The 18,268-nt window shown below is 45.6% G+C and overlaps 1 protein-coding gene across 2 annotated transcripts; it reads right to left on the reverse strand.

The window, feature by feature from the left end:
• Window positions 1–3,845: 3,845 nt before the first annotated feature.
• LOC130284399 (E3 ubiquitin/ISG15 ligase TRIM25-like) lies at window positions 3,846–16,455 on the reverse strand. Of its 2 annotated transcripts, none has more exons than XM_056534709.1 (3): window positions 16,303–16,455; window positions 6,139–6,233; window positions 3,846–5,878 (listed from the first exon to the last, which is right to left on the reverse strand). In XM_056534709.1, the coding sequence occupies exon 3, from the start codon at window positions 5,875–5,877 to the stop codon at window positions 4,204–4,206; it is 1,674 nt and encodes a 557-aa protein (XP_056390684.1). In that variant the 5' UTR covers window position 5,878; window positions 6,139–6,233; window positions 16,303–16,455; the 3' UTR covers window positions 3,846–4,203. The 2 variants fall into 2 exon arrangements, with proteins under 2 accessions (XP_056390684.1, XP_056390685.1); XM_056534710.1 differs by lacking the exon at window positions 16,303–16,455 and adding an exon at window positions 16,218–16,255.
• Window positions 16,456–18,268: the final 1,813 nt, after the last annotated feature.

Raw genomic sequence — 18,268 nt, forward strand, 5'->3', positions numbered from 1 at the left:
TCTTTCAATTTTGCACCTAAAAATCCATACGATGGATTATTTTTTGCACCACCAATTCTACTTTGTAATGACGTCAGTCATTTTGCCCAAAAATCTACGGTGAAACGGAAAAAAAATCATTGTGCAACAAAATTGAAAAAAACGCGCCGTTTTGTAACTTTTGGGGGCTTCAGTTTCTATGTAGTAAATTTTTCGGTAAAAATGACACCTTATCTTTATTCTGTAGGTCAATACGATTAAAATGATCCCCTACTTATATAGATATGATTTTGTCGGACTACATGCAGGAAAATTAATGTTTAAAATTGTCATCTTCTGACCCCCAAAACTTTATTTTTCCGTGTATGGGGCGGTATGAGGGCTCATTTTTTGCGCCATGATCTGAAGTTTTTAACGGTACCATTTTTGCATTGATAGGACTTATTGATCATTAAAATAAAAAAAAAAGAGCCCAAGAAATGTTGGGATTGAACAACAAGGTTGATTTTAGCATTTTTCTCTGATTTTAATGTTGTTATTCACTTTTTCATGTTGGAGTTTTAATTGTATCTCACCTGTCCTGTACACGTCACTGGGGGGTGAGTACTTCAGAGCCGAGGTGCAGGAAGTGGGCAGGTCTGTAGAAGCACACGTGTTGTGTGAAACGGCGTTACCTGTTGTTCTCTGTTAAGAAGTTAAAACATAATTTCTCTCCCGACTGCACATGTTCTTTACCTGCAACTTGTTTTAAAGAACAAAGAAGTCTGATTGCACCTTACCGGTGAGCTGCAGCATTTCCTCCTCTTCTGCGATTCATTACTGGATTTACTTGCACTTGGAGCAGAGCACAACCGGTGGACCTGCAGCTGTTGCCATGACTGTATAGCACCTTTTGTCGAGGAGTCTTAAGGTAAGTGCTGACTTTTTTCTTTTCATTATGTACCATCAGTAACACGCTAAGCTGCCAGGGACTCAAATCATTCAGTGCCGGACATGTCCCCCTGCTTAAGCCAGTACATGTCCGGGCCCGTCTGAAGTTTGTTAGAGAGCATTTGAATGATCCAGTAGAGTACTAGGAGAAGGTCATATGGAACCAAAGTAGAAATTTTTGGTAAAAACTCAACTCATCGTGTTTGGAAGAGAAAGAATGCCAAGTTGCATCCAAAGTACCCTACTGTGAAGCATGGGGGTGGAAACATCATGCTTTGGGGCTGATTTTTCTGCTAAGGGACCAGGACAACCGAACCGTGTAAAGGAAAGAATGAATAAAGCCATATATTGTGACATTTTGAGTGAAAACCTCCTTCCATCAGCAGGAGCATTGAAGATGAAACGTGACTGTCTTTCAGCATGACAATGGTCCCAAACACACCGCCCGTGCAACGAAGGAGTGGCTTCGTAAGAAGCATTGCAAGGTCCTGGAGTGGCCTACCTAGTCTCCAGATCTGAACCCCATAGAAAACCTTTGGAAGGATTTGAAAATCCGTGTTACCCAGCGACAGCCCCGTAACATCACTGCTCTAGAGGAGATCTGCATGGAGGAATGGGCCAAAATACCAACAACAGTGTGTGAAAACCTTGTAAAGACTTATAGAAAATGTTTGACCTCTGTCATTGCCAACTAAGGGTATATAACAAAGTATTGAGATGAACTTTTGTTATTGACCAAATACTTATTTTACACCATAATTTGCAAATACATTTTGGATATGTACTGGTGTAAGCAGGGGGGCACATCTGGAACTGCATGATTTGAGTCCCTGGTGGCCTAGTGTGTTACTGATGGTTGCCTTTGTTACTTTGGTCCCAGCTCTATGCAGATCATTTACTAAGTCCCCCCCCCCATGTGGTTCTGGGATTTTTGCTCAGTTCTTGTGATCATTTTGACCCCATGAGGTGAGATCTTGTGTGAATTCCCAGACAAAGGGAGATTGTCAGTAGTTTTGTATATCTTCCATTTTCTAATAATTGCTCCCACAGTTTATTTCTTCACACCAAGCTGCTTGCCTATTGCAGATTCAGTCTTCCCAGCCTGGTGCAAGTCTACAATTTTGTTTCTGGTGTCCTTCGCCATAGTGTAGTTTGGAGTGTGACTGTTTGAGGTTGTGGACAGGTGTCTTTTATACTGATAAGTTCAAACAGGAGCCATTAATACAGGTAACAAGTGGAGGACAGAGGAGACTCTTAAAGAAAAAGTTACAGGTCTGTGAGAGCCATAAATCTTTCTTCTTTGTAGGTGACCAAATACTTATTTTCCACCATAATTTGCAAATAAATTCTTTAAAAATCAGACAATGTGATTTTATGGATTTTTTCCTCATTATGTCTCTCATAGTTGAGGTATACCTATGATGAAAATTACAGGCCCCTCTATTCTTTTTGAGTGGAAGATCTTACACAGTTGGTGGCTGTCTAAATCCTTTTTTACCCCACTGTGTGTGTGTGTGTGTGTGTATATATATATATATATATATATATATATATATGCGTGTGTGTGTGTGTGTGTGTCTTTATATATCATACTATATAAATATACCAGATACACTGAGTCCTTGATCCAATGTTCGGGTAGTTTAATTCAGGTATCAGCAAACAGCCATACAGAAATGTGGAGGTAATCATTCTGCTGGTCGATACGTTTGGCAGATCTTGCTTTATTCCTAAACCATATCCAGGCCGAAATGGCCAGTGACCGGATCCTCACTTATAAAACAGAAGGGGCCATAGGCATTGTTTATCTTGGGTGAGTCCCTCATGTGTTCAATAAGTGCACTTGTGGGCAACTGACCTTCCCACTGAGGTGAAAGGTCTCCTCATTGCTGAGCAAGAGCCTGTGAGAGAATTCTTTCTCTTCCAATTGGTCCTGCTTGTCAATGCCTTTCGGTTCATCGTCTGGTTTCTTGGTTCTCCTGAAGATGTACAATCTGTAAGGCTTCCAAGGCAGACATTTTTGTAAGGTTCGCCATACCATGGTTTACGGTGCTGTTTCATTTCTATGGATAACTAAGCATTTAGCTTTAGCTAAACATTCTGGCCACATGAAACATCAAGCACACAAATTATTTTTAAAGGATGGTGCAAAAGAAAAGGCCTGTAGTTAAAGAAACATTGGTGGTAAATAAACAGTGATTGAAAATGAAAGCAAAAATTGCTTAGTTTTCCATAGAAATGAAACAGCACCGTAAACCATGGTATGGCGAACCTTACAAAAATGTCTGCCTTGGAAGCCTTACTGATTGTACATCTTCAGGAGAACCGAGAAACCAGACGATGACGATTGACAAGCAGGACCAATTGGAAGAGGAAGAATTCACTCACAGGCTTGTGCTCAGCAGGTTATGCAAATTTTCTGCTGCAGATTTCAATGTAAACTAATCGGCAGTTACAAATCCTGCACATCAAATCTGCGCAGGATACCGTGTGTGAACGTACCCTTAAGGTAGGGTTACACATGTTTTATTTTGCTGCTGCATATTTTTCTACAAATTGATGTTAATGGGTAGAAAAATTAGCTGCAAACACTGCAGCAAAATACGACACATGTGACCCAACTCAAACATTGGTTTGCATTGTATCTGATATTTGTATTCGCTATTAAGTAATAAAACTTGAGACACCCTTGAAGTGAATACAGTCCAGACATTTTGCCATAGGTTGTATAACCCACATGCTACACGTGGATCCTTATCTACTTGTGACTCTCAGTTTCAATCCATTAGAACATTCAGTACCTGCAGATGATCACTCTCCATATACAGGACATCTATCCACATAGTATTTTATTTTCCAGGTGAAGGATTATACTAAACTCCTCCTATGCAAAGATCAAAGACCAAAAGTAAAATTAAACAAACATCACAAATGAACACAATGTAAATTACGTTTATTTTTTATTTTTTTTATTCTTTTGTTTTGCTACTTTAACTTTGAAACAGATTGTAATACTTTTAAACAAAAAACAAAGTCTTACTGTTAGCTGATATTGGCTCGCTATAAACAGCCTCCACCTCTCCACATAGCAGATCTCAGCTCCTTTCCACCTCTCCGCATAGCAGAGCTCCGCTCCCTTCTACCACTCAGGAAAGATTCTCTCTAGGAGAACAGAAAAACTAGAAATCCAACCTAATGACAAACAGGGCTGCACAGAACTGTGTACTGCAGCCTGATGAACCTCAACAATGTAACTCAGATATCCTGATTATAGAGATGTGGAGTTAATCCTCTTCATCCTGTTATTTTAAGAGAAGCTCCATAATTCACAGAGAAGATGGCATGTAGGGGTTCAGTGAAGGAGGCAGTGAAGGTGTGTAGGTGTCTGATGGGGTCACACATCTCATAGAAGGACAGACGCCCGGCCTCGTAGTCTAAGAAGACTCCAAGTGTTGGACATGTTAAGTTTGAATCTAAGGTTTTAGTGACCCTGTTATGAGACACGGAGAATTCACGATCTTCCATGGTCAGACACCAAGATTTATCACTATACGCTATATCAGAAGGTCGTCCTTTCTTTTTTATACTTGGATAAGACATTCCAACAGAAAATATGCCTTTCTTGTTCCACTCTACCTCCCAGTAGTGTCTTCCTGAGGAGAGTCCACATCTGCTTAATACCTGTGGGCAATCAAAAAAACTTCCTGAAGATTTATGTCTGTTCTGAACTCTATCGACATCTTTAACTGTTTTCAGATCTTTTGACAAAAATAGGTTTTCTTCAGCAGTGTTCACATCCAGAAATATGTCTGGAACACAGAACCCGAGCTGTGATGTTACATGGGTGATAATATCCCTCAGAGATCGGTATAACATCATTGAGATCACAACCTCATCCAGATCCTCAGCCGTCTCATTCAGGTCATCAGCCATCATAGGAAGGTCACCTACTGGAGCTGCTTCTGTTGCTACACTCTCATCACTACTGGCCATTTCTTGGTCTGATTCGTGTAGGACAGTTTTTGGGTCAGTTTTGTCATCCTGCACTTGTGTATCAGACACCTGAACATGAGAATCATCCTCAGACTTGATCTTTCCACCATCTTCCTTTGTGTCCGCACCATCTCCTTGACCACATACTGTAATGTCACTTTCTTGTAGGAGTCTTATAGGGTCAGTGACATTACACATCTCCTCCAGGTGACACATCTTCCTGGACAGCTCGTCCTCCTCTATTTCCTGCTTCTTGATCAGATCAGATATCTGGGACACAATCTTCTCCTCCTGTCTGGTGATCTCACTCAGCGCTTTCTTCTCTGCCATTTCCAGTTGTTCCTTAATGCTCATAAATAACTTACTGATGTTCTCTCTCTTATCGGTAGCTCTCTCCTTGATATTTCTCTGATGGTCGTGCAGATTCTGAACTCTTGTCTGAATTTCAGCTTTTTGTGAATTTAGTTTATTCAGATTTTTTCTCAGTTTCTTCTCTGCAGAAGCCTCATCTAGAAGTTCCACCTGGTGTTTCTTGTGATTTTCAACCACACAAGAGACACAGAGACAAGCCGCGTCGTCAAGGCAGTAATATTCTAGAACCTTCTTGTGGATGAAACATTTTTTGCTGCTAAAATAGTTTGTTGGTTCTGCTATGATATGATCCATGGTCTTGTTGTGGACTTTCAGGTGGTCATCACATAGAGAGTTCTCGCACTGCAGACAGGATTTCACAGCTGCTACAGGAGAATTTATACAGTAAGAACAGAAGATTTTGGTTTTCTCCACTACATTATCCAGCTTCTGTCTCTTCAGGGATGGACACTCTAGATATTCTTCAGACCTGTCCTGTGTGTCCAGCACCTGAACAATACACGAGCGGCAGAAGTTGTGTCCACATCTCAGAGATAAGGGATCTGTATAAAGGTTCAGGCAGATGGGGCACTTCAGCTCATTCTCCACGTCAGCAGACGCCATTCTGTAATAAAAGTAGAAATGTCTTAGTTTCTGGACTGCATTATAATTTTATAATTTGGCACCACGAAACTCGGTTGCTGTGTAAACACCAGATAATTGCAATGGAGGACAATATATCTTTATAGGGTAACAATCCATGTATGAGACCTACAGGAGCAGCAGTGGCTTTACATTGAAGGAAAAAAAAGTGGAATCTGATCAGTGGCTCCTCTGAGGCAGGTGTCATACATGAGGCCATTGATGTGCTTGGTCTGAACTCACTTTATCCTGCGGTCACTCAGTGTCCTCTCCGCTGTCTTCTCTCCAGCAGCCTCACTGCACTGCCTGCTCCACACTTCTTCCTGATCACAGATGATCTGTCACATGAAAGATAAAAAGCCATCAATAGACACTTCACACTGATTAATAAAATCCAGATTTTCATGACCTCCAGGCACCACCGCACCCAGCCTGTCGCCTGCTAAATCACTGCACCCAGCCTGTCACCTGCTACATCACCGCACCCAGCCTGTCGCCTGCTACATCACCGCACCCAGCCTGTCGCCTGCTACATCCCCGCACCCAGCCTGTCGCCTGCTACATCCCCGCACCCAGCCTGTCGCCTGCTACATCCCCGCACCCAGCCTGTCGCCTGCTACATCCCCGCACCCAGCCTGTCGCCTGCTACATCCCCGCACCCAGCCTGTCGCCTGCTACATCCCCGCACCCAGCCTGTCGCCTGCTACATCCCCGCACCCAGCCTGTCGCCTGCTACATCCCCGCACCCAGCCTGTCGCCTGCTACATCCCCGCACCCAGCCTGTCGCCTGCTACATCCCCGCACCCAGCCTGTCGCCTGCTACATCCCCGCACCCAGCCTGTCGCCTGCTACATCCCCGCACCCAGCCTGTCGCCTGCTACATCCCCGCACCCAGCCTGTCACCTGCTACATCCCCGCACCCAGCCTGTCACCTGCTACATCCCCGCACCCAGCCTGTCACCTGCTACATCCCCGCACCCAGCCTGTCGCCTGCTACATCACCGCACCCAGCCTGTCACCTGCTACATCACCGCACCCAGCCTGTCGCCTGCTACATCACCGCACCCAGCCTGTCGCCTGCTACATCACCGCACCCAGCCTGTCGCCTGCTACATCACCGCACCCAGCCTGTCGCCTGCTACATCACTGCACCCAGCCTGTCGCCTGCTACATCACCGCACCCAGCCTGTCGCCTGCTACATCACCGCACCCAGCCTGTCGCCTGCTACATCACCGCACCCAGCCTGTCACCTGCTACATCACCGCACCCAGCCTGTCACCTGCTACATCACCACATTCATTTTACCATAACATATAATTTAAAAAAATTTTGTGGGGTGAAGTTGGAAACAAAACCTAATTCAGCAAATCTGGGTTTTCTTTTTGTTTTTATGTGGTTTACTGTGCGGTAAAAAGGAGATTTTACCTTTACTTTTCAGGTCTGTACAATTACAGTGATGCCTAATTGATAAAGTTTATTTATCCCCTTAAGGACCAAGCTTTTTCTGTTTTTGCGCTTTCGTTTTTTTCCTCCTAACCTTTTTAAAAATCATAACCCTTTCAATTTTGCACCTAAAAATCCATATGAGGGCTTATTTTTTGCGCCACCAATTCAACTTTGTAATGACATCAGCCATTTTACCCAAAAACTTTGGCGAAATGGGAAAAAAAATCATTGTGCGACAAAATTGAAGAAAAAACACCATTTTGTAAATTTTGGGGGCTTCCGTTTCTAAGCAGTAAATTTTTCAGTAAAAATGACACTATCTTTATTCTGTAGGTCCATACGATTAAAATGATCCCCTACTTGTATAGGTTTGATTTTGTCGTACTTTTGGAAAAAATCACGACTGCATGCACGAAAATTTATACATTTTAAATTGTCATCTTCTGACCCCTATAACTTTTATATTTTTCCGCATATGGGGTGGTATGAGGGCTAATTTTTTTGTGCCGTGATCTCAAGTTTTAATCAGAACCATTTTTGTTTTGATTGCCTTTTATTATGGTATAAAAAGTGACCAAAAATATGCTATTTTGGACTTTGGAATTTTTTTGTGCGTACGCCATTGACCAAGCACATTTTCACCTTAAGGACCAGGCCAATTTTATTTTAGCATTTTTGTTTTTTCCATTTTTTTGCGCCGTCATCTGTACTTTTTATCGATACCACATTTGCATATATAAAACTTTTATATCATTTTTTATAAATTTTTTTGTTTAATAAAAATGTGACAAAAAAAAGCAGCATTTTTTTTTACTTATTTTTTACGTTTACGCCGTTCACCGTACGTGATCATTAACATAATATTTTGATAGTTCGCAATACCAAATATGTTTATCAAAAAAAAAATGTATGCTTTTTGGAGGTAAAATGGGAAAAACGGACAATTTTCATTTATTTATTTTTAACACTTTATGTCCCCATAGGGGACTATCTATACCAATCATTTGATTGCTAATACTGTTCAGTGCTATGCTGAGAACAAAGCAATGATCAGTATTATCGGCTATCTCCTGCTCTGGTCTGCTCGACATCAGACCAGAGCAGGAGACGTCGGGAGATGGACGGAGGCAGGTGATGGGACCACCGTCCGCCATTACAGATGATCGGATCGCAGACGATCCGATCATCTATTTTATCGTGCGCATTGCCGCAGATGCCGTGATCTGTACAAATCACGGCATCTGAGGGGTTAATGGAGGACATCCGCGCGATCGCGGATGTCGGCCATTACCGGCGGATCCCATGCCGTGTATGATGCGAGCACCGCTCCGATGCTCGCGGTCATACACAAGCCGTAAATGTACGTCCTGGTGCGCAAAGTACCGCCTAACCAGGACGTACATTTACGTCCGTGGTCGTTAAGGGGTAAACATACCATATATTTTTATAGTTCGGACATTTACGCACGGGGGCGATACCACATGTTTATTTTTATTATGTTTATATATTTTTTATATGGAATTTCGGAAAAAGGGGGGTGATTTAAACTTTTAATAAGGAGGGGGTTAATGTGTGTTTTTAAACTTTTTTAAAAATTATAATTTTTAATAATTTTTATTTTTTATTTTTTACACTTTTAGTCCCCTTAGGGGACTTTTAGGAGGAATTATTTGATTCCTCATACAGATCAATATGATTTCATAAAACCACATTGATCTGTATGCTCTGCGCTCGATGCACAGGAGCCGGCAGGGAAGGAGAGGTAAGCTCTCAGGCTACCTCAGCAGTGGATCTCCACCCCCCCCCACCCCCCGCAATTGCCCTGCGGAGGTGGAGGGGGGTTGGGGATCCACACCAGGGATGGGATACAGGTACCTTTAGACGCCGCTGACAGCGGCGATCTAAAGGGTTAATAGCCGACCACGCCGTGTCGGCTATTAACGCCGACCCCCAGCTACAGGAATCAGCTGGGAGCCGGACGGTATGATGCGGGCTCGAGTCGGCGTCATATCCGGATAACGGCCATTGGAAAAGTATACAAGTCCATGGTCGTTAACCAGTTAATGCGTTTTACTTATTAAGTAAATCGCAATATTAAGTAAATTGTAATAATTAGAAAACTTAAAATGGCGGACGGAGTCTCCATGCATACCCTTCTTGCCACCGATCCTGCGCTCTGTTATTACAGTCTGTATTAGGAAAGCATTGATATCACTAATCAGTACTATTGTATGGAATAGCGCCAAACAGTAAATGCAATCTAATGACTGTTTAAAAAAAAATAAAAAAAACACACCAGAATTGCTGATTTTAGGTCACATAATATGTCAGAAAAAAAAATTCATATAGTCCTGTAAGCTGAAAAATAAGAGTTATAGGGGTCAATAAAGAGCAATTTTAACTCCATAAGGACGCAGGGTATTCATGTACGCCCTATGCCTGCTCCTCTTCTATGACACGCTCTCAGGAGCTGAGCATGCATCATAACGGGATAGTCGCAGTTAAGCCCATCATTAACCCTTTAATCCCTTAACGACGCAGGATGTAAGTGTACGTCCTGGTACAGTGGTACTTAACGCACCAGGACGTACATTTGCGTCCTGTACATGACCGTGAGCATCAGTCATGCGCAGCAGGTCCCGGCTGCTATCAGCAGCCAGGGACCCGCCAGTAACGGCGCACATCAGCGATCGCGCTGATGTGTGCCATTAACCCCTCAATACAGATCACGTCACTAAAAATGAATGATCGGATCGCCTGCAGCGCTGCCACAGAGATCCGATCGTCCATAATGGCGGACAGAGGTCCCCTCACCTGCCTCCGTCCATCTCCAGGGGTCTTCTGCTCTGGTCTGAAATCGAGCAGACCAGAGCAGGAGATAGCCGATAATACTGATCAGTGCGATGACCTACGCATAGCACTGAACAGTATTAGCAATCGAATGATTGCTATAAATAGTCCCCTATGGGGACATAAAAAGTGTAAAAATAAAAAAAAGTTTAAAAAAAAGTATGAAAAAGTAGAAAAATGGAAAAATAAAAAAATCACCTCCACCAATATAAATTGTCCCTTTTTCCCATTTTACCCCCAAAAAGAGTTAAAAAAAAAATTAATAAACATATTTGGTATAGCCGTGTGCGTAAATATCCAAACTATTAAATATAATGTTAATGATCCCCTATGGTGAACAGCGTAAACGAAAAAAAAAAACATTTTATTCCCAAAAAAATAAAAAATTGTATAAAAAGTTTTATATATGCACATGTGGCATCAATAAAAAGTCCGGACGGGGGCGCAAAAAATGAGCCCTTAAACCGCCGCTTATACGAAAAAATGAAACAGTTATAGGTCTTCAAAATAGAGGGATTTTAAACGTACTAATTTGGTTAAAAAGTTTGCTATTTTTTTAAAGCAGTACAATAATAGAAAAGTATGTTATCATGGGTATCATTTTAATCGTATTGACCCACAGAATAAAAAACACGTAATTTGTACCGTAATTGTACAGCGTGAAAACAAAACCTTCCAAGATTTGTAAAATTGCGGTTTTCTTTTCAATTTCCCAACACAAATAGTATTTTTCTGGTTGCGCCATACATTTTATGGTAAAATGGGTGATGTCATTATAAAGGACAACAGGTCGCGCAAAAAAACAAGCCCTCATACTAGTCTGTGGATAAAAATATAAAAGAGTTATGATTTTTAGAAGGCGAGGAGGAAAAAACTAAAATGTAAAAATAAAATTAAAGGGGTATTCCAGGAAAAACTTTTTTATATACACCGTATATCAACTGGCTCCAGAAAGTTAAACAGATTTGTAAATTACTTCTATTAAAAAATCTTAATCCTTTCAGTACTTATGAGCTTCTGAAGTTAAGGTTGTTCTTTCCTGTCTAAGTGCTCTCTGATGACACCTGTCTAAGGAAACGCCCAGTTTAGAAGCAAATCCCCATAGCAAACCTCTTCTAAACTGGGCGGTTCCCGAGACACGTGTCATCAGAGAGCACTTAGACAGAAAAGAACAACCTTAACTTCAGAAGTAGAGATAAGCGAACTTACAGTGAATTTGATTCGTCACGAACTTCTCGGCTCGGCGGTTGCTGACTTTTCCTGCATAAATTAGTTCAGCTTTCCGATGCTCCGGTGGGCTGGAAAAGGTGGATACAGTCCTAGGAAAGCCCACCGGAGCACCTGAAAGCTGAACTAATTTATGCAGGAAAAGGCAGCAACTGCCGAGCCGAGAAGTTCGTGACGAATCAAATTTACTGTAAGTTCGCTCATCTCTATTCAGAAGCTCATAAGTAATGAAAGGATTAAGATTTTTTTTTTTTTATAGAAGTAATTTACAAATCTGTTTAACTTTCTGGAGCCAGTTGATATATATAAAAAGTTTTTTTTCTTGGCATACCCCTTTAAGTCCTTAAGGGGTTAATGGGATTCTGCAAGGTAATTCACATAGCAGAATTCCAGCTTTCTGCGCTCCGGAAAAATAAGTCTGGTTAGCATTAACATCTTTTTACCTCAGTAATTTACTGTGAAGACACGGCAGTGCCACAAAGTGTGAACATGGACCGAATATCAGGAACACTCTTTCGGATGATAACCGGCCCTTGTTAAAGGAGAACCCCCATTTGAATTCTGGCAGGTACATAGCAAGAAACTGCCTGCAACTCTGTAGTCCACTGCTAAAGTAAGCAGTATACGGAATATGAACTGCCACCTTAAGGGTGCGTTCACACGCTATTTGTTTTTGCGGGTTTTCCGCTGCGTATTTGAAAGTGGGCGGCCTCTTCTCGGCTGTCCGTAGCAGATTTTCCACGGAGGAATTAACGCTTTGGAAAATCTGCCGCAAGCCCAATTGAAGTCAGTAGGGACTGCGGCGGATTTTCCGCAGCGGAAAATTCCGCCGCGGAAAATCTGCTACGGACAGCCGAGAAGAGCCCGCCCACTTTCAAATACGCAGCGGGAAAACCCGCAAGAACAAATAGCGTGTGAACGCACCCTTAGGCTAGAATTCCACTGAGGTTTTCTGTCACCAGCAAAAACGGCCAGGAAAACTGCCACAGATTTTCCTTGCATTTTGGCATTTTTTCTGGCGTTTTCCCTGGTGTGTGGAAACAGACAGTTTTGTCCCCTGAAGCAGTTTTCTCACTGTCTTCTGGTACCACTCTGTGGGTCGGATGCTGAGCGCCCGGTCCGCAGAGTGTAAGGAGATGAGGAGTGATGTAAAGCATCACTACTCACCTCCCCCGGCCGTATGGTATACAGGGGGGGGGGGCATAGTGAACCCGTGTATACTATACAGGAGCCGGGAATCCTGTCACCAGACTGACAGGACTCCCTGCTCCTACAGCCCCTTTGGGCGGTATACAGAATATAAAGCTATCTATAGATAGCTGTATATAGTGTATACAGAACACAAGGTCCCCTTAACTTCCTCACCGGGTCTGTGTAGCTCCGCCCCTAGTGATGATGTCATTAGGGGGCGGAGCTACATACGGGAGCCAGGCTAGTAAGTCTGAAGCTCTGTTCACATTGTCCGTTTTGTATAATGTGAACAGACCCTTCTGCCAGTGTCTACACAGACAGGGAGACTCCAGCTGTTGCTAAACTACAACTCCCAGCATGCCCAGACAGCCAAAGGCTGTCTGGGCATGCTGGGAGTTGTAGTTTTGCACCAAATGGAGGCTTTGTGTTTGGGAAGACATTGCATTACGGGCGCTCTCCCCAGCGGACAGCGCCAAAAATTTCCTCACCAATTTTTTGTGTTTTTTTTTTTTCTTCTCACTTCAGATCCGTGTATGCAGAGGATTACGGCGGATTCGATGGATTACGGCGGATGAACAGTTTATTTTTTTTCCTTTTAATAAAATGGTTAACGAGGGCTGTGGGGGAGTGTTTTTTAAAATAAAATAATTTTTCCAATGTATTGGTGCACTTTATGGTAAAACTGACTTTTATTCTGTGGGTCATTACAAATAAAATAATAACCGATTTATAGTTGTACTGCTTTAATTTAAAAAAAATATATAAAGTCCCATTTTTAACAAAATGAGTGCTTAAATTTGGCCTATTCTGATCCTTATAACTATTTTTACATGTAAGGGGCCGTATGAGGATAATTTTTTATGCAATTATCTGTAGTTCTTATGGAACTTTTTGATCACTTTTTATTCATTTTTTTAAATCTGATATATGAAGTGACCAAATGTCTGCATTTCTGGCATTTAGTATTTTTTGAACGTTTGCGCTATGGGGGGGGGGGGGGGATCATAAACCTTTTGGGGGAGGTTTATCAAATGGGGCCATTGAAAGTACAACAGACCCCACCCACCCCCAAACTCATCACCATATGGGGAACAATAAAGTGTCCAGAGGGTGCGACAGAATGGAGGTAATCAGGCTGTCAGGGCATGCTGGGAGTAGTAGTGACAACAGCCGGGGAGCAGTGCGGTACATGTTGTAGTGACCATGGCATCTACAGGGTTACACCAGTGAGATGGGAAGTAACTGTGATCCCGGACCATACAGCTGCTATACATGTGCGTCACCTGACATTATACCGGGCAGGAAGGGGGTCACCTGACATTATACCGGAGAGGAAGGGGTCACCTGACATTATACCGGGCAGGAAGGGGGTCACCTGACATTATACCGGGCAGGAAGGGGGTCACCTGACATTATACCGGGCAGGAAGGGGGTCACCTGACATTATACCGGGCAGGAAGGGGGTCACCTGACATTATACCGGGCAGGAAGGGGGTCACCTGACATTATACCGGGCAGGAAGGGGGTCACCTGACATTATACCGGGCAGGAAGGGGGTCACCTGACATTATACCGGGCAGGAAGGGGGTCACCTGACATTATACCGGGCAGGAAGGGGGTCACCTGACATTATACCGGGCAGGAAGGGGGTCACCTGACATTATACCGGGCAGGAAGGGGGTCACCTGACATTATACCGGGCAGGAAGGGGGTCACCTGACATTATACCGGGCAGGAAGGGGGTCACCTGGCATTATACCGGGCAGGAAGGGGGTCACCTGACATTATACCGGGCAGGAAGGGGGTCACCTGACATTATACCGGGCAGGAAGGGGGTCACCTGACATTATAACGGGCAGGAAGGGGGTCACCTGACATTATACCGGGCAGGAAGGGGGTCACCTGGCATTATACAGGGCAGGAAGGGGTCACCTGGCATTATACCGGGCAGGAAGGGGGTCACCTGACATTATACCGGGCAGGAAGGGGGTCACCTGACATTATACCCGGGCAGGAAGGGGTCACCTGACATTATACCCGGGCAGGAAGGGGGTCACCTGACATTATACCGGGCAGGAAGGGGGTCACCTGACATTATACCGGGCAGGAAGGGGGTCACCTGACATTATACCGGGCAGGAAGGGGTCACCTGGCATTATACCCGGGCAGGAAGGGGGTCACCTGACATTATACCGGGCAGGAAGGGGGTCACCTGACATTATACCCGGGCAGGAAGGGGGTCACCTGACATTATACCCGGGCAGGAAGGGGTCACCTGACATTATACCGGGCAGGAAGGGGTCACCTGACAATATACCGGGCAGGAAGGGGTCACCTGACATTATACCGGGCAGGAAGGGGGGTCACCTGACATTATACCGGGCAGGAAGGGGGGTCACCTGACATTATACCGGGCAGGAAGGGGGTCACCTGACATTATACCGGGCAGGAAGGGGGTCACCTGACATTATACCGGGCAGGAAGGGGGTCACCTGACATTATACCGGGCAGGAAGGGGGTCACCTGACATTATACCGGGCAGGAAGGGGGTCACCTGACATTATACCCGGGCAGGAAGGGGTCACCTGACATTATACCGGGCAGGAAGGGGGGTCACCTGACATTATACCGGGCAGGAAGGGGGGTCACCTGACATTATACCGGGCAGGAAGGGGGGTCACCTGACATTATACCGGGCAGGAAGGGGTCATCTGACATTATACCGGGCAGGAAGGGGTCATCTGACATTATACCGGGCAGGAAGGGGGTCACCTGACATTATACCGGGCAGGAAGGGGTCACCTGACATTATACCGGGCAGGAAGGGGTCACCTGACATTATACCGGGCAGGAAGGGGGTCACCTGACATTATACCGGGCAGGAAGGGGTCACCTGACATTATAACCGGGCAGGAAGGGGTCACCTGACATTATACCCGGGCAGGAAGGGGGTCACCTGACATTATACCGGGCAGGAAGGGGTCACCTGACATTATACCGGGCAGGAAGGGGGTCACCTGACATTATACCGGGCAGGAAGGGGGTCACCTGACATTATACCGGGCCGGAAGGGGGGTCACCTGACATTATACCGGGCAGGAAGGGGGTCACCTGACATTATACCGGGCAGGAAGGGGGTCACCTGACATTATACCGGGCAGGAAGGGGGTCACCTGACATTATACCGGGCAGGAAGGGGGTCACCTGACATTATACCGGGCAGGAAGGGGGTCACCTGACATTATACCGGGCAGGAAGGGGGCCACCTGACATTATACCCGGGCAGGAAGGGGTCACCTGACATTATACCGGGCAGGAAGGGGGGTCACCTGACATTATACCGGGCAGGAAGGGGTCACCTGACATTATACCGGGCAGGAAGGGGGGTCACCTGACATTATACCGGGCAGGAAGGGGGTCACCTGACATTATACCGGGCAGGAAGGGGGTCACCTGACATTATACCGGGCAGGAAGGGGGTCACCTGACATTATACCGGGCAGGAAGGGGTCACCTGACATTATAACCGGGCAGGAAGGGGTCACCTGACATTATACCCGGGCAGGAAGGGGGTCACCTGACATTATACCGGGCAGTAAGGGGTTACCTGACAACCCTACTGATGTGTGTAGTGACACTGAGCTGCTGCAGAACCTCCCTCCCACAGCCGGATACACACAGTCAGCACTCACCGCCTCACAGCGGGACCTCAACCGCCGCCTACCAGCGCCTGACAGGAAATGGCGGGCTCACAACTCCCGCCACCGCGGTATATATACTGACTCCGCCCCCTTGTACATGAGGAGTTGATCAGAGATGGGAAGACAGCAGGCACGTGACCTGTGATAATCACGTGACTGCTCCCGAGGAGAGTCTCCTGCGCGAATTTCTTCCGCGGACTAGAAGATAAGTGTCACATGATCACGATTAACTTTGCCCCAGTGGACGCTGGCTCCTCCGAGTCTCATGTTATGTGATCTTTACTTTATAAACATTACACATTATAAGGTGCATAATGTAAGTATCAGACGTTGCAGGATGGAGCAGACTCCAGGTCAGGGAGTGTTCACACCACGTATTGTGTCTCCGTGACAGGGAATGGGCAGGAGAACGCTGGAGCCATGTAATCTTCAGGGAACAGTTTTCTTCAGTACACTGGCGCCATGGTCCCGCCCACTCAATGCTAGTCACACTCCCTCCCATAGATTTGCATTGAGGGGGCGGGTCGTGATGTCATGAAGGGGTGTGGCTATGATGTCACCAGCTCTGACTCAGCATTTACCATCAGCTGCTTGGGAACATTTCTCTTCAGGGAACAGTTTTCTTCAGTACACCGGCTCCAGCGCTTCGGAACAGTTTGTTCTAAATGCTGAGCAGCGGAGTACCCCTTTAAGAGGTTAAAGCTGGGTCTCATCTATACCACAGCAGTCGCCTAGCGATACGTTAAACCCCTTAAAAACTGCAGAAATTTTTACTTTCTCGTTTTTGTTTATTTCTTCTCACCTTTTAAGAGCCACAACTATTTAAATGTTCCCCTACAGGCCCATATGAGGCTTTTTATAATGCCGGACCAATTGTACCACAAAATCTACCCTGAAGCCCCCCCAAAACTGATTTGCGGGGGTGGGGGGGGAATTCGATACTTTGGGAATTTGTATTATACGCAGTGCACTTATAATATAATAATATATATAATATAGATGCCTGATCGCGGGGGTCCCGCCGCTGGGGACCCCCGTGATCTCGCACGCCGCACCCTGTTAAAATCAGTCCCCGGAGCACGTTCGCTCCAGCTCTGATTACTGTCGATCACGGGGCCGGAGCACTGTGACATCACGGCTCCGCCCCCGTGTGATGTCAGGCTCCGCCCCCTCAATGCAAGCCTATGGGACGGGGCGTGACAGCTGTCACGCCACGTCCCATAGGTTTGCATTGAGGGGGCGGAGCCGTGATGTCACAGTGCTCCGGCCCCGTCATCGACAGTAATCAGACATCACTCGTTTTACCTTCAAATGTATAGTAAACCCCCAAAAATATTTTTTGTTTAAGGAATTTTTTACGAAAATCATAATTTTGCTAATTTGGGGGGGTTTATTTTTACGCTGTACACTTTACGGTAAAATGACATGTTTTCTTTATTCTCTGGGTCAATACTGTTACGCCGAGCGCTCCGGGTCCCCGCTCCTCCCCGGAGCGCTCGCTTCTCTCTCTCCGCTGCAGCGCTCCGGTCACGTCCTCTGACCCGGGGCGCTGCGATCCCGCTGCCAGCCGGGATGCGATTCGCGATGCGGGTAGCGCCCGCTCGCGATGCGCACCCCGGCTCCCCTACCTGACTCGCTCCCCGTCTGTTCTGTCCCGGCGCGCGCGGCCCCGCTCCCTAGGGCGCGCGCGCGCCGGGTCTCTGCGATTTAAAGGGCCACTGCGCCGCTGATTGGCGCAGTGGTTCCAATTAGGGTAATCACCTGTGCACTTCCCTTTATTACCTCACTTCCCTTGCACTCCCTTGCCGGATCTTGTTGCCTTAGTGCCAGTGAAAGCGTTCCTTGTGTGTTCCTTGCCTGTGTTTCCAGACCTTCTGCCGTTGCCCCTGACTACGATCCTTGCTGCCTGCCCCGACCTTCTGCTACGTCCGACCTTGCTTCTGCCTACTCCCTTGTA

This window comes from Hyla sarda, chromosome 8 (assembly GCF_029499605.1).
Source record: "Hyla sarda isolate aHylSar1 chromosome 8, aHylSar1.hap1, whole genome shotgun sequence".
NCBI lineage: Eukaryota > Metazoa > Chordata > Amphibia > Anura > Hylidae > Hyla > Hyla sarda.